Below are 16,887 nucleotides of genomic sequence, written 5' to 3'. Positions count from 1 at the left end.
CGGTCCGTCAGAGGATAGACTTTAAAGTTCTGCTGCTGGTCTAGAAAGATCTGAATGGTTTAGGGCTGCATTCAGCTTCTATGCTCCACATGTCTGGAACAAACTCCCAGAAAGCCTCAGATCAGCTGAAACACTCAGTTTATTTAGATCCAGGTTAAAGACCCACCTGTTCTCTGCTGCATGGACTAGTTTTTATTTAGAGTCCAGATCTGGATCTGGTTCTTTAAGCTGGAATCTATAAACTGGATTATGTTTTAATACGTTGTCATACGTCGCCATCCAGTTTGGCCGCGGTAATGCATTACCCAACACGCCCTAAACACACGCATGTAGTCTTACTTAAAAAGCTTGCGTAGTTTCTACAGTTGTGCTCGTCTTCATTCTTTTCCCCTTCCTGTTCCTCTTCTTCTCCTCTGGTTTGTTTCTTTCGCTGGTAGCATGTCAGCTATTCTGCTCAGCACTGCCCTGTGTTTTCCGGTGGTATTTCTCCGTCTTCAGGCTCCGTTATACTGGCTTTGCTTCTACATCAAGTCGGTTACGCTGTCATTGCTGTAGGCTCTGCGTAGGCTTGCAGAGGCTCGACGCGTCCCTCTCCCATTCAGACATGCAGTCCGTTTATGCAAACACAGCGACGAGGAAGGTCTCCATTGTGATTGGTCAGTTTGTGATTATGTGTTCTGGATTTTTGGCCAGGTGGGCCTGATTGTTTCTATGTTGTGCTCGAAGAAGCTGGTGTATCAACTAGTGGTAAAAAGTTCTATGACGCCACGAAGGAGACCCCAGCAGCACTTCGCGCTCCAACCAACACGTCGTTTGCCGGGAGCAACAGCTACAGCTGACGTAGCGCCCCGGTAACCGATCCATGTTAAAAAGGAGAGGAGTCAAAGCCCAACCCAAAAAGAAAGAAGAGATAGAACAGGAAAGAAACGTGTTAATGTGGTGATTGTACTGGAGGCTTCAGTTTAGCAGTTCTCAGTTTCTGAAGTAAACTCTATTTATTTTCTATCCATTTCTTATGCAGGTTAATCAGGTCTTGGTGCATTTTAACCTTTTTGTTGCTGTTGTTAATTGAACTGACTTGTAATTTACTGTATTAGATTGCATTTGTTTATTTTGTATTTTCTATAACCTAATTTGATATTGTTTTGAACAAAAATGATGGAAATGTTGAAATTTAAAATTACAATGTTACCTAGAGTTCACTGTTTTGTTTTATTATAAATAACCCTTTACTAAATTAAATGTTTGCTAAATGAATAATTTAAATTATTTAGCCTGACTGAGTTTTACATGTCCTTATATTATTATTACCTTTACTTTCTAAAATTCACATTTAAACTGTAGGTCATCTTATGCCCTGCCAAGCTCAATGGTAAAAGTGTGTATGCATCAGATCCACTGCACCTCCGCTCCCCGGAAAAAAGTTCAGGCTCTGGATTTTTTTTACTTTAAGCCCTGCGATTAAAATATTAACACTTTAATGCTTAAAATTATTTCCAATTATATAAAAACTAAATACCATAAGAAAGATGAAAACATGAAAGTGGAATAATTAAAAATGATTTAATATTAACTAAATTAATAACAATAAATGGATCCAACCTAAAATAAATAAATTAAAAAAAGGGATAAAAAATACTGCAATAAAATAGAATAACTGAATATTAAATAATTTGATAATAAGTAAAAAAAAACAAAAAATAATAATAATTACAGGAAAAAATCCCAAAAAGACAGGAATAAAATAAAATCACATATAAAGTAAATAACAATAAATAAATAAAAATAATAAAGACATGAGTGAATAAAAAAGTAATTTGTAGATAATTTACAACAAAGGGCATGAAGGAGTAAAAAAGATGTTAAATAATTAAAATGTCCTCCTGCAGGTGTCCAGCTATGAGTTTGATCTGCCTCTGATTGTCAACGGCGTAAAATGCTCTTCATCTCTACTGCCCACTCCCTCCTCTTCATCAGCTGACAGCAGGAAGCACATCACACCTCTTTCTGACTCTGTCGCCATGACAGCACAGCGGTCACCACGGATACAAGCTACAGGTGAATTATCTATCACATGTGTAAAACCGGGTAGAAATCTGACATAAATCTGTATTTTCTTTGTCTTCCCGTGTTTGACGTGTCCTCAGCCCTGAGTCCTCCTCTGGAAATGTCCCCGCCCAGCCTGCAGTTTCACGTGGATCCACAGTCTGACACCTACACTCAGGTTTGGCTCCTTATTATTGTCTTTTCCACCTTCTGAAAACTTTATGCCAGTTTAGTCTTTGTTTTTATTGTTTTATTCTGTTCTTTCTGCAGAAAGTCCAGTTGAAGGCAGAGTATAAAGAGAGTGTTTGCTGGCTGGGGGTCAAAGAAGAGACGGTTCGCTGGTGGTTTGACTGCAGTCCAGCAGCAGAATCGACCCAGGACAGACGGGGACAGCAGCTATGTGCAGTGTGTCCATCATCGGGCAGTCTGGGTCCCGGCCAGTCCATCTGGTTGGTGGTTTCCATCAACGCGGAGGTCATCAGAACAGGTGAGAAATGATGGAAAACACACGAGCAGATGATGATGAGTCACCCTTCTTTTAAAATGCATGCACTGTTAGTAAATTACATGTGATTGTGGAGCCTAAAATAAAAGTTACTAGATGTTTTAAACCAGCTGTTAGTCACATGTTCATGCTGTTTTTATCATCCAGTCCTCAGATGTGCTTTGGAAGATAATAAAGTTTTTATTCCTCAAATAAAAGACATGGCTCAGGGGGTAGAGTGGTTGTCCTGCAGCCCCAGGGTTGCCGGTTCGATCCCAACTGTTGTGCTCATGTTGAGGTGTCCCTGAGCAAGACACCGAACCTCTAATTTTGCTCCTGATGGGTCGTGGTTGAGCACCTTGCAGGTAACCAGTTGACCCGAGCCAGGTTCCCCCAACATGGTAGACGAAGCCCTGGTGATGTCACATGCACGTTCTCTGTATGACAATCCTTAGTCAGGCAAATCCGTTCTCATCATTTCATCCCAGAGGAGTGTCAGTATTTTGTATTTTACTTGAGAGTCATTGATCAGTGATCCCTGTAGAACAGCATGAGGAGCATAGGATCTGTGATCAGGTCGAGTTCCACCCTGATAACCAACACACTTTCTTATTGCTTTGGATTCTTTTTCTTCCCAGGAACTCAAAAAGTGACCAGACTGTCCCTCCCTCTTTATCTGGGAGGTAAGGAAAGACATGAAGACCAGCAGCCGTATGGACGTCTGTCCGTCTCCATCACCCTGGAGCTTCCCAGCATCACCATCCACCCTCATCAAATCCTTCTCACACCTGTACCCCTGAACATCAGCATAGAAACCCCACTCACCTTACTCGCTGTGGGATACCCGAGGTATGTTCTCACACACACACACACACACACACACACACACACACACACACACACACACACACACACACACACACACACACACACACACACACATCATGGATTCCAGGATGGGTGTGTGGCGGTTGTCAGCTTTACAACAACAAAGACAGATTTTTTTATGGATGTATTTCTGGTTCACCATGAGCCAGAAATGGCACACACATTAAACAGTGTTATTTTAGTGTGTGTTTTTTAATGGTTGAATCCACATCTACCAGCTGCTTTCTAGCCGGCTGCCTCGTTCTGTTCCACATTCCCAGAAAACGCCGCAGACGTTTACAGGTTTGTTTCCTCCTCACCCAGAAAAGCTGCTGCTTCTCTAACATCTACATCAAAGGAAAACATGGTTGACGACATCCTGCAGCAAGTCCCTCCTCTTCTTTCCTAAAACAATCCTTTCTAATTGCTTTGGTTTGTTTAATGCGCTCATTGAAGCATTTCCTCAGCCCTTGAGTTGCTTCTGATAAAAAAAGACTTTGCTTGGTTCCTCAAACTATGAAAACGTAGAACAGAAGGCTGCAGTGATTTCTGGCTACACTTTACAACATCTGGCTATGGTGTGTTTTGCTTGTTATCAGCAGCGGGGTTTTATTTTCTTATTTACCTTCTTTAATTCTACAGGCAGAATTCCAGCCTGATCCGCCGATTTTCACTCCGGTGATGTGATTATGCATGAGACATGTAAAGTTAGTCTATTGTCATAATCTTATTTTCTGATTTGAAAAATACAGGAAAAACTGAAATAATAGAGAAAAAAAGTAGCATTACAGATGTTTTAAGAGTGGACGTAGTTAACGTAGCCGTCAGATCCTGAACCTTAGAAACAAAAACAAACCTGAACTTAGTTCAATAAGCAGCAATAAAATGAGAGAAAGTGTGGGAATTAGACTCCGATGCTGCATGAAGGCGGAACACGACATGATGGACAACAGGAAAGACGAAGATGTTCTGATTGGCTGGATGAGACAGGAAGCAAGCGCGCCATTGGACCAGAGCTGTGAGGTCATATTTAAAGTGGGAAGTATGACAGCGTGGGAGGAAAAACACGAGGAAAATTTTTAAATATCATTTAATTATCAACAAAAACTCAGCCACCAGTGCTGCTAATAATTAATAATCTCCTGGTTTATTCATTTTTACAAACGTGTACCACCTACCTACTCAGCTTTCATCCATAGAAGCCTGTATGTGTGACTTTATCTGGAGATTTACTGTGGATGAGGTTAACTTGGTGTTTTTGACCTCAAAGGCAACAGAAGATTCAAAGATTCCTGTATTTTAGATGTTGGAAGTGTGCGATCCTCCACGTCTGCCTTCTTTCTCCTGTAGTGGGACACATGTATCAGCTGAAGTTGAGAAGGTGGAGATGGAGGATGGAAGGAAGATACAGCCCATCTCTGTCGTCTTCCCTGAGGGTAACACTATTCCCCCGCAGGACCACCAGCAGGTAGGTTTGTTGTTATCTAGTTATTAATAACAGCCGTGCAGCCTGCAGGAGTTTATACTCACTGTGTTACTGGTGGGATTAAGACACGTCCTCCATAATCTACAGCTCAGAAATGTTTTATTTTGAACAAATGTCAGAGTCTCCTTCAATGAGAGCGTGGTGCAACTGCAGCAGCATTAAGTAATGGATAATGTCTGTCGGACGGTTCACGCCTCCGGTCGTCCATTAATTTATGATAATGGACACCTCGAAGGGCGTTATCCCGCTTATACCATGGTCACTTACAAACAAAAAAAAAACTAAATAAGTTATAAACGCATTAATGTTGTTTTTTACCGTTAAAATTGTAAGTTTTTCACAAGGAGTGGCTAAGTGGACTATTTCGTTGTGACGCGTTGCCAAGGTAACCGGCTCTGACACAGAACCTGCAGCTCGTTTGGCCACAGTTATGTTACGTGACACACACATTTAGAGGGCGGGTGTAGCTCTAACAGCTGTGTGTGTCCAGAGGATGATGCAACATTTTGTTTCAGTCAAAGTCCACAAATGGTTTCCTACATCGTTTTTATTATGGAAGTATTATCCACCATTCACTCTGATCATTAAATGTGTGTCAACAAGTAAGTCTGGTTTAACGTTTGTGGACTCTGAGAAATTTAGAAATTTCTAAATAAGTGCGACTTATACGGTAACCTGCCATGCAACACGATCTATCGGGTCTGCTGTGACAGAAACCTTTAATCAAGTAGAACTTAGTGATTCTACTGGACGAGAGTTACTGTGATAAACTGACAGGATGCTGCATCATTAACAGGAACACATCCAATCCCATCAGCACTGCCCAGTACAACCAGTTTACTCATCAAGCAGTAAAAACCTGTAAAATCCAACCAACAAGCTTCCAAGGTCTCTGAATCTCTGCATCATTTACACCTCAAACAATGATCCAGACCAAACGGCGAAGATACATATTCATAACGCGCTCAGCACCAAAATCAAATCTGTTGTTCTCCGTCACACACTGATGTATGTTCACTGAGCAGCCAGTTTTCTGCTCCATGCAGCCTGGGCTCCAGAGTTTTCCCAACCAACAGGAAGTAGAAAAACAACCGGAGCACGTCGTTGATGTGGTTGTCACCTCCATCAGCAAACAGGACGTCCAACTAAAGACTCCACAATGAATATGATCAATTTAAAATTTGATTGGTTGAAACATGACGTTCATCATCAGGGAAGATTGTTTGGCTGACGTTCCTGAGAATTCCCTGTTTTCTTCTGTTTGGAATCAGCAGGACACCAGAGTCACATCTCTGCTCTGCAACGTGTCCTTCTGCTCCGCCGTCCCTCTGTCCGTCTGCACGACCATCACCTTCACCGACCACCTGCACAACAGGTGACGTCCTTTCCCTTTACTTTCTAAATAAAGTCAAGCTGATGTGTTCACGGTTGCCATGGTTACATTTCTCTGTCTCCTGAGCTTGGCCAGAAGGATTTGTTTGATGGAGTCAGTGACCTTTAGGCTGGAAAAATACTGAATAGTTGCTAGAAATGTCAGATTACTTCATGTTTTGTTTTGGGTAGACGATCATGTTAATTTTCTCTAATATCTTCCTTTGTCTCTCTCACTCAAACAAAAGCTCAACCAACTCCTCATTTTTCAGTTTTGTTGCATCAAACTCCAGAAGATAGCAACCAGTTACATTTACTTAAATTACTTTTTGAAAAAAAAGTACTAAGAGTACTTTTACAGCAACATACTTTTAACTTTTACTTGAGTAAACTTGTGAAGGAGAACCACAACGTCGGGCGACACTTGAGTCTTTTCCATCATTTATTTAGTTAGATGGGATTTTATTTTTGCCAGCAGTTTTACCAATCAGACGTAGCCGTGGAGTCACATGACCACATGCCGACGGCTGCAGCTTCCTGTCTGGGTGACGTCACCTGGCTTGGCGGGAAGTTAGTGGCGGAAACACCAGCATTGTCCATGAAGCAGCTGCCTCTGTTTTTGAGCTGCAGCTGGAGACGGTCAGAAAAAATCTGTCCACGTCCACATAACTACTGGAGGAAAGACTGCTGTGTATTAAACATAAAAATTAATGATAAAAAAACACAAAAAGGATGTTTATGCCTCTAAGATCGACTGCTTGAGCAACCGGCTCATCGACAGCGACTGCAGCTCCTCTGTGCAGCTGCCGCAAGTTCAATTCCCGGCTTGGAGCCCTTTGCTGTAGGTCACCCGCTCTGTCCATGACCCCCGTTCCTGACCAGCTACTGGTCGTATAGACCACTAGAGACAAAATTATATTTTAATAAAAAGAGATCCTCCTGATTTTCCACCACATGATTAGACACATCCTGCCTGGAAAACATGAGATCACAGAGTGAAACAGAACAGAAAACATGGAATTTAGGAACAAATAAAACATATTTTATTGGACCCTATATTTAATTAAAGAGATAAAGATGGTTTGGTGATTTATCTGTTTCTTTACATCATTTCTAAAACATTAATCCAGCGTTTCAGTCAGTTACTCGGTACTTACTCTTACCTGGGTCTTACCTGAATTTCTTCCTCTTCCTTCCAGATTCGAGGTGAAGCTTTGTGCTGTTGCTGACAACTGTCTGCTGACAGTCTGGCCCTACATGGCGCTGCACCACTCTGATCAACACGTCATCCTGCAGACAGGTGACAAAGAGAATCACATGACCTGAGGTGAAGCGCTGAGCTACTAAACCTGATGTTTCCTCTGCATCTGACCGGTAACGTTTCATTAAGGTGCCACAGCCGTGGAGGCCAATCTTCAGCGCTACCACACACCGAGTCCTGCATCTGGTCTGTCTACATCATCATCCTCATTTGGTCTCAACAGCTCGATAATCAAGAACTCAGGTCAGAAGAAAAGATGTTTCTGTTTATCAGCGTTACTGAAGATGACATGCAGCGAGTGTTTATTCCCTCTTCAGATTCCTTTGCAGACAGTGACAGTGTGAGCGAACAGGCCAGCAGGGACACGTTTGTCTCTCCCAGCAAAGACAGATCAGCCAATCTCAGTGTCCCAGAATTCCCTGCTGCCACGACAGAAGAAGGCCAGTATTCCCAGAGCGTGTTACTGGCTGTGGAGAGGTGGTTTAGCCTCTTTGGATGGCCGACTGGACCTCATCCTATCACTGTACCACACACACTCAGAAGGTAAACAGATCCTGGATCACACACAGCTGCTTTTTGTTTAGACTGGCTTTATAAAGTTTACGTCTTCTTTCCATTCAGAGTCGAGTCCGAAATTCAAACAACCCAGTCAAATGGACGAACGTATGGTGTCAGTCAGAATAAAGATACAAGGTGGGTATATGTAGTACCAGGTAAGTTATCAATACACAGCAGGTAAACACATGATGAACAACATGACTGACAGCTGGAGTCACATGACTGCTTTCAGATATTGGTATTTAAAATCCATGAGTCTGTTCCAGAAACTAGTCTCAGCTAACTGAGTATCTTTATCCAGAGTTAGGAACCACTCCCATACCTAGAGTCACCATGGCAACCGCTGATGAAAAGCTGCCAGTTATTTCCCCCTGTTGGAGCGAGAGGTTGTTGTCGCAGCATACGAGGAATGCCAAGAGGAATTTTGGGAAAAGGGGAAGACTGCGGCTGCAGGAATGCATCAAGGGAGAAAAGTAGAATCCTCTGGTCCACTGACTGGATAATAAAACTGGAGCATTTAAGTTAAAATATTGGTGGATAGACTAAATCGAATTTTTAGATACATATACACTATTAACATATGTATACATATATATGTATTTAAATTAGAGGTGGGACTCAATTGAAAATTAATCTAACTAATTACACACTTTGTAATTAATTAATCCCAATTAATCGCATTTTAATCACATATTAAACATATTTTAGTAGACGACAAAATCAAATAATAGACACAGACATTAATATTGTAAACTTAAGCTCTAGTAATGTCTGGACTTCAATTCAAAACAGTAGAAAAAGAAATTTTAAAAACTTTAACAGCTCCACCTGTTCTCTGTCTAAAAGTTTACAACATGTTACAGAACCTTTAACGTTTACTAAACACTCTTCATTAACAGGCATTAATATCAGACAGTAAGCCAGGACGGATCAGCCAGTAGAAACTGGACGGGGGAGGGGCCTGCAGCAGCTGAGGATGAGGAAAGAATGGATCTCCATCAGTCAGGAGTCTGCTCAGAAGCTGATGTTTAGTTTGTCTGAAATGCAGACGTTTGAAGGAAGGATGGGGACAGGAAGTGCTTGTTATGACTCTTCAGAAAAAACGTTTGTCCAGGACTGTAGAGAAGAACTGCACGTTAATCCATTTCAGTTAGAATAGGGTATGTTTCTCTTGGAAGGGTAGGAGTGATGAGCTGCTCTGCATCTATGACTTCATCTCTCCTGCCTTGAACACTGTATCTGATGCAGGTCTGTTGTGGAGATGCTTCATCATCTGACTGGCAGACAGATTCCTGGAATCCGTCTCTGTCCGGCTTTTTCCAGGGATATAACCCAGAGAACTCATCAGCTGCTGCACCAACACCAAGCTGTTCTGTCTTTCCTCAGGTAAACATGCAAACACGGATGCTCATGCTGCTCTTTGAAATGCAGGGATGGGGGGGTGTTACACTTCTACAGTCAGACTTTGTTGACCTGCACACAGCCAACAGAGGCAGCTCAGCCCTGCATCAGTGTGCACTGTTATCGACTCAGATTCATATCAGTGGCTGATCACCTTCGACCCCCCAGTTCCACTTATATGACAGTACAGAGGTGGAATGGGGGGGTACATCCGTCCAGGCTTGAAACATCACATCTGAGAGAAGGTGTAGATGGTTTCACAGAGGTTTGCAACCCTGGTGCAGAGAGCAAACACCGTCTTTATTTTCCTGGCAGAGTTAAGCTTTTAGGCAGAGACAGAGAAGCAGTTACGTCCACTAGGCCTCGCTTTGCCAGGAACAGAAGATCCAGGTCATCAGAGTCCTGATTGTCCAGAAGACACCAAAAGCCTCAGCATCACACGGAGAACATGATGATGTGTGTCAGAGGATTCATCCGCTCAGCTGATGGTCCTGATGAACACCAGGCTGCTCAGTCAGACGCTCCAACGCTGCTTCAGGCTACGTTTCTCTAGTGGAGAAATCCTGTCATTAAACTGGTGAAGCATGTTTTCAGTCCCGGTAATTACTGCTAGTTGTAGTTCAGTTATTCCATCATTTAGTCTAAAACTATTTACACCAATTCAACGTTGTGTATTAGATAAATGAACATTGTGACAAACTACTTTTGTTTTTCGATACAGATGCATCTTGTGACGATACTGAGGAGGATCTAATTCCTTTAATCTCCTCCTCTTCCTCTTTCTAGTGTATAAATGATGCTCTGTAGAAGAATACAGGATCTTTTCTTGGTGTAGACGACTTGGCTCTCTGCAGATGGAATGAAACTTCTAACATGCAGCTATGATGTGACGCTCCAGATCTCTTCATGCTGCAGCACAAACTTTTCATACGAGTTGCTTGTATGAAGTACAAGACATCATGGATGAAAGTGGATTTATTCTGCAAATGTGCTGATAATTGGATCAGTGATTGTGGATTTCTAATGTAATCCCAGGTGTTGCTGAGGAACAGATCTTCTCTGAATGCTGACGTGTTTTTTTCTGTGGTCAGGGTGCAGGGAGCCCACCTTTGTCACATCAGACCAGAGTACCTGCTGGATGTGCTGGAGTTTAAACACTGGTGCTCCCTGCAGGTATGGAAACAAATCCACATCCACCCAGTTCCCAGTCTTCCCAGTGTTAGACCTTTTGACCTCATGGTGAATTGTTGTGCTTGTGTTTCTTCAGTCTAATGACTCGGATCCTGGTCTGGACGACACCCGACTGGACTACGAGTCTCTGAGCCAGCGGTCCTGGACTGATGTGCTTCTACAAATATTCAAGGTAAAGTCCTGTAGCTTCATTCACCGCCTGCCCTCTTAGATTTGGACCTTCTTTATATTAGTCCACAGTTTTTCTTTAAAATAAATGTAGGTCCTGATTCTCCTTAGAGCAGCTGAGGCATGTAGCTCCCACAGCTGCTCTTTGTCTGCTTTATCTTTTCCATCTTTCTCTTACAAGCAGTGACTGTTGAACAAATTAAAACCTCAACAGTCTAATAAAAAAACCACGAGAATGAACAGCTGAATTCTCCCTTACCAATTCACAGGTTCTGGTGTTGTGTCGTGTGTCAGAAAGACATCCGTCCCCAGCTCTGAGCCTTAAAGACATAGAGGGACTTGTCCTGGAAGGTTCCCGGTCTCTGGCGAGTAATGTCTACTCATCCTGGGAGCTGCAGTTGCTCTCCTGGCTGAACATGAACTACCAGAGCATGAGGAGGACTGTGTGGGGCACGGGTAGGACACACAAGATGGACACTTTTTAAGACGTAGCATGTTCATACATTTAAACTAAGCAGGGAAGGGAAGAAAGAAGTTTTCTAGTATTACAGACGAATGAATGTTGGCACTGAATAAGTGGATGATTTCAGATGGAGCCCCATCATCCCGCTGGATCGTGAACTTTGACTTGGACCTAACGGATGGACTGGTGCTGGCTGCTCTGCTCGCTGCCTACTGCCCTTATCTGGTCTGTGTGTGTGGTTGTTAATAGTATGGTTGGTGTGATGAGGTTTCACTTCTTCCTGAACCTCACGCTGAGCAGCACTGTGGATGTGTGATCCAGAGAGTGTTTCCTTGTGTGGTCAAATCTTAGATCAGAAGCCACTTCCAGAGGATGTACACCACAACCAACAGCCTGGAGCAGATCCTCCACAACAACATCATCGTGGTTCAGGCTTTAACTGAACTCCGTCTCAACATAGACGTACAGGTGAGTGGCCCCGTTGTGATGATTAACCAGCATGGTTTGTCTCTGAGTGTGTGTTATCTTCAGCCTACAGACCTGTCAGACCCCAATCCGGTGCAGATGTTAGTTCTGTGTGTTCACCTGTATGAGATGCTTCCTCAGTACCTGCCCGTACACACCGTTACTCTGTCAGGAGGCCTGCACAGCTCCAGCAGCAAGCAGGTAACACAGAAACACCTGCTTAATGACTCGGATAGTAACCTGGACTGGTAACCTCTCAAAAACTAACAGACACACACACACATATCAGGATTACAGTAAAAGCCACATATGAATTAACAGGATTACTGACGGACAGACGGACTTCTGGGTGATGATACACATGATCTGAAGAAGCTGTTTTCTGCTTATCTTTTGCTTTCCCCTGCAGGTGCGTCTGAAAAACCCGGCCTGTAAGCCAATCAGATACCAGGTTTTCCTGTTAGGAGAGGACGCCCGTTTCTTCTGCCTTCCTGGTGGATCTACAGTCATCATTCCCCCGAAGCACGTCTCCTTTCTTTTTTATGTCTCCTTTCTTTTTTTATTTCATGTCATTCATTTAATTAGTCAATGTATACGCTCCAGCTTCCCCATGACAAAGCGGTACAGATAACTTATATATATATTTAGTTATGCAGAAATGGTTCACAGTGAGCATCAGAATATGGAAGAAGGGATTAAAGCGAACACTGAGTGTATATTTCATTTTAATTACCTTAAATCGGCTTAGAAAAAGTCTCAGTGTATCAGGACATAAATCAGATACTAAATGTAAATGGGCTGTTTGGGTGGAGTTGGTTTCAGATGCTCAGTTACAAAAATATATTATCATCAGGCTGCTGCATCCAGAGCTGGAAGGATGACAAAATAAGAGAAAGGCCAGTAAATTTATACATCAGTGATTATGTTAGTTCCAAATATTTAAAAGTCAGAAGGAAGTTGTAGAGCAGTAAGTCTGGTTTTTATTCTCCTGTGCTGACAGATCTTTCATGAAGAGGCATCTAAGTAAAACCAGTGTATTCGTTCACTATCGGTGCCCTAACTTGTTTATTGTTTCATTTTCTAACTGAATGGACTGGTCTGGAGGCAGTGCGTTTACATCTGCGGTCTTATTTCAGGAGATGCTGAACCATCTCTGATGCACCCTGAAGATGGCGGCCTGTTAGGACTTGTACAAGGTTGAGGTTTTTCCTCTGGAAGTAAAAGCCAGATCTTCCTGCTGCTGTTTTTCAGGTCAAACACTGAAGTGAGCGTCCAGTTCAGCTGCAGCTTCCTGCGTCCCATAGAGGCAGTTCTTCTGCTCATCTCCAGCTCTGCCGTCGGCCTGCGCTGCACCACTCTCACCTTTACTCTAAAGACTAACATCAGCCGCATCACGCCGACAGTGAGTGTAATTTACCACACGCAAAGAGCGTTCAGCCTGCAGCACCACCTTCATCATGTTTACCTTCAAGCCTTCGTATTGATTTGCTAAATGTTTATTAGCTATTTATCATTCTGACTTAAATCACTACCCAACTTATACGTTAAACAGCAACAGGTTCAGATGATAAAACTACTTAAAACTGTTTCTCCTCAGAAAACGGTCAGGTGTGATTCTCCATGTTACCAGCCCAAAGTCATCCATGTCCCGCTAACAAACATTTTCAACCAAGACGCTCATTTCAGGTGGGTTACCATGGACAAACAAAAGAACCTAAATGATAGAAAGTGTTGTTTGTACATCAGTTTGGATCATTTCCAGTGTTTAATGTTGAAATTACATTTCAAATGTATTAAAATAGTTTGAATCAAATTGTTTTGTAATTTTACTGAGCTGATTTTTTTCTTATATTCTTTTTTCCAATGAGGCAGCAGGAAGTCCTTTCAGAGATTAAATAACAAAGTCATGAAGTCTGTTTTTTCTGCTACCTGTCCCTACCTGTACCCTGACCACTGCTGGTTTAACGTCTGTGGACCCTGACCGCTGCTGGTTTAACGTCTGTGGACTCTGACCGCTGCTGGTTTAACGTCTGTGGACCCTGACGGCTGCTGGTTTAACGTCTGTGGACCCTGACCGCTGCTGGTTTAACGTCTGTGGACCCTGACCGCTGCTGGTTTAACGTCTGTGGACTCTGACCGCTGCTGGTTTAACGTCTGTGGACCCTGACCGCTGCTGGTTTAACGTTTGTGGACTCTGACCGCTGCTGGTTTAACGTCTGTGGACCCTGACCGCTGCTGGTTTAACGTTTGTGGACTCTGACCGCTGCTGGTTTAACGTCTGTGGACTCTGACCGCTGCTGGTTTAACGTTTGTGGACTCTGACCGCTGCTGGTTTAACGTCTGTGGACTCTGACCGCTGCTGGTTTAACGTCTGTGGACTCTGACCGCTGCTGGTTTAACGTTTGTGGACTCTGACCGCTGCTGGTTTAACGTCTGTGGACCCTGACCGCTGCTGGTTTAACGTCTGTGGACTCTGACCGCTGCTGGTTTAACGTCTGTGGACTCTGACCGCTGCTGGTTTAACGTCTGTGGACTCTGACCGCTGCTGGTTTAACGTTTGTGGACTCTGACCGCTGCTGGTTTAACGTCTGTGGACTCTGACCGCTGCTGGTTTAACGTCTGTGGACTCTGACCGCTGCTGGTTTAACGTTTGTGGACTCTGACCGCTGCTGGTTTAACGTTTGTGGACCCTGACCGCTGCTGGTTTAACGTCTGTGGACCCTGACCGCTGCTGGTTTAACGTCTGTGGACCCTGACCGCTGCTGGTTTAACGTCTGTGGACCTTGACCGCTGCTGGTTTAACGTCTGTGGACTCTGACCGCTGCTGGTTTAACGTCTGTGGACTCTGACCGCTGCTGGTTTAACGTCTGTGGACCCTGACCGCTGCTGGTTTAACGTCTGTGGACCCTGACCGCTGCTGGTTTAACGTTTGTGGACTCTGACCGCTGCTGGTTTAACGTTTGTGGACCCTGACCGCTGCTGGTTTAACGTTTGTGGACTCTGACCGCTGCTGGTTTAACGTCTGTGGACTCTGACCGCTGCTGGTTTAACGTCTGTGGACCCTGACCGCTGCTGGTTTAACGTCTGTGGACTCTGACCGCTGCTGGTTGAACGTTTGTGGACTCTGACCGCTGCTGGTTTAACGTCTGTGGACTCTGACCGCTGCTGGTTTAACGTCTGTGGACTCTGACCGCTGCTGGTTTAACGTCTGTGGACTCTGACCGCTGCTGGTTTAACGTCTGTGGACTCTGACCGATGCTGGTTTAACGTTTGTGGACTCTGACCGCTGCTGGTTTAACGTCTGTGGACTCTGACTGCTGCTGGTTTAACGTCTGTGGACTCTGACCGCTGCTGGTTTAACGTTTGTGGACTCTGACCGCTGCTGGTTGAACGTTTGTGGACTCTGACCGCTGCTGGTTTAACGTCTGTGGACTCTGACCGATGCTGGTTTAACGTCTGTGGACTCTGACCGCTGCTGGTTTAACGTTTGTGGACTCTGACCGCTGCTGGTTTAACGTCTGTGGACTCTGACCGCTGCTGGTTGAACGTTTGTGGACTCTGACCGCTGCTGGTTTAACGTCTGTGGACTCTGACCGCTGCTGGTTTAACGTCTGTGGACTCTGACTGCTGCTGGTTTAACGTCTGTGGACTCTGACCGCTGCTGGTTTAACGTTTGTGGACTCTGACCGCTGCTGGTTGAACGTTTGTGGACTCTGACCGCTGCTGGTTTAACGTCTGTGGACTCTGACCGATGCTGGTTTAACGTTTGTGGACTCTGACCGCTGCTGGTTTAACGTCTGTGGACTCTGACCGCTGCTGGTTGAACGTTTGTGGACTCTGACCGCTGCTGGTTTAACGTTTGTGGACTCTGACCGCTGCTGGTTTAACGTCTGTGGACTCTGACCGATGCTGGTTTAACGTTTGTGGACTCTGACCGCTGCTGGTTGAACGTTTGTGGACTCTGACCGCTGAATTTACTCCTCCTGCAGGGACTCACTCTGAATGGAAATCACATATCTGAAAACAAAGTTTTGTTTAGGTGGTATTTTTGTTCTGTGCTGCACTGTGATGGAAACATGCTTGTGTGTTTAGGGTGGTGTTGGTGGAGTCCACCTGCAACCCACTGGAGCCTAAATCAAGCCAAGACAACCTGCTTCAACAGGCGGCATCTGATTCCAAGTAACATGCACTGCTGGCAACAGCCAGCTTACACACACACCAGCTGGAATAACTGCTTGTTTGCTCGGATATGAAACATTAGGCTGCTGCCTATGAAACCTATGAAGGCACATCTCACATGTGGAAAGATGCATATTTGTAAGATTATATGTTGGCTTCTGTTTTTCCTGCTGCAACAAAGTGGCCAAAAAAAAGCTGAAAAGACTAGAAAAAGAGCCCACATGAAACAGTCTTAACTAAGCTTTGCCTCAACGCTGTGGCTTCTTCCAATCAGTGATGATGATGATGAGGATCTTAACTGTTTTTCTCTCCTCGTCTCTCTTTTTAGTATAAGAAAGGCCTCAGACGAGATGGAAGGTGAGCAAAAAATAACAAACAAATACTGTGAGTCTGATTTTATTTGCAGTAAAAATAATCAGAACATCATTTTACTGTTTTATTGTTGTGGGAAGTCCTAAATGTCTGACTGTGGGCTGAAATGTGCTGGTCTGTGCAGACGCTGATGGCAGCGAGTTCCTGAGCAAAGCCAGGAGTGTTTGTCTGAAGTCGGGCCAAGCAGACTCTCTGAGCATCCTCTACCTGCCCTTCTTCCCAGGAAGCAGATACTGTGCTGTGCTCCTGGTTTCCCCACAGGTGTGTGTTCTTCAACACAAACACAGCCACAAAGCGCCAACGATGACGTGGCAGCGATCCATCCCGATGAGTGATCATCGTGTTACAGCTGTGGTTCCAGCCAAGTACCTCCTTAACCCGGTGTTTCACTAATAGGGTTTCGGGTACCCTAAGGGCTATTTGGAGACACTCCAGGGGGTACAATAAAAAGATGGGGAGAACTTGTTCCATCGTTTCCATCTTTCTGACCTAATAGATGTGACTTGAGTTTGTAGGATGAGGTGAGTCAGTCCAGGTGGTCAGGATTACTACACACATGTGGAAATGTACACGTG

General features: G+C 44.1%; 1 protein-coding gene across 1 annotated transcript in view; it reads left to right on the top strand.

The window, feature by feature from the left end:
- The window catches only part of LOC121635378 (cilia- and flagella-associated protein 47-like), a 46,065-nt gene that overhangs the window by 9,429 nt on the left and 19,749 nt on the right, over window positions 1-16,887 (top strand). The window contains exons 23-45 of the mRNA XM_041978477.1: window positions 1,890-2,058; window positions 2,148-2,224; window positions 2,317-2,533; window positions 3,169-3,379; window positions 4,748-4,865; window positions 6,155-6,258; window positions 7,454-7,554; window positions 7,645-7,758; window positions 7,833-8,058; window positions 8,137-8,208; window positions 9,322-9,459; window positions 10,566-10,647; window positions 10,742-10,837; window positions 11,103-11,289; window positions 11,424-11,521; window positions 11,648-11,764; window positions 11,828-11,962; window positions 12,171-12,283; window positions 13,013-13,163; window positions 13,359-13,447; window positions 15,854-15,940; window positions 16,269-16,324; window positions 16,437-16,573. Of these exons, the coding sequence (XP_041834411.1) occupies window positions 1,890-2,058; window positions 2,148-2,224; window positions 2,317-2,533; window positions 3,169-3,379; window positions 4,748-4,865; window positions 6,155-6,258; window positions 7,454-7,554; window positions 7,645-7,758; window positions 7,833-8,058; window positions 8,137-8,208; window positions 9,322-9,459; window positions 10,566-10,647; window positions 10,742-10,837; window positions 11,103-11,289; window positions 11,424-11,521; window positions 11,648-11,764; window positions 11,828-11,962; window positions 12,171-12,283; window positions 13,013-13,163; window positions 13,359-13,447; window positions 15,854-15,940; window positions 16,269-16,324; window positions 16,437-16,573 (2,895 nt within the window). The remainder of the gene's footprint in view (window positions 1-1,889; window positions 2,059-2,147; window positions 2,225-2,316; window positions 2,534-3,168; window positions 3,380-4,747; window positions 4,866-6,154; window positions 6,259-7,453; window positions 7,555-7,644; window positions 7,759-7,832; window positions 8,059-8,136; window positions 8,209-9,321; window positions 9,460-10,565; window positions 10,648-10,741; window positions 10,838-11,102; window positions 11,290-11,423; window positions 11,522-11,647; window positions 11,765-11,827; window positions 11,963-12,170; window positions 12,284-13,012; window positions 13,164-13,358; window positions 13,448-15,853; window positions 15,941-16,268; window positions 16,325-16,436; window positions 16,574-16,887) is intronic.

Source organism: Melanotaenia boesemani, chromosome 24 (assembly GCF_017639745.1).
Source record: "Melanotaenia boesemani isolate fMelBoe1 chromosome 24, fMelBoe1.pri, whole genome shotgun sequence".
Classification (NCBI taxonomy): Eukaryota; Metazoa; Chordata; class Actinopteri; order Atheriniformes; family Melanotaeniidae; genus Melanotaenia; species Melanotaenia boesemani.
This window is presented reverse-complemented; position numbering and strand designations above follow the sequence as displayed.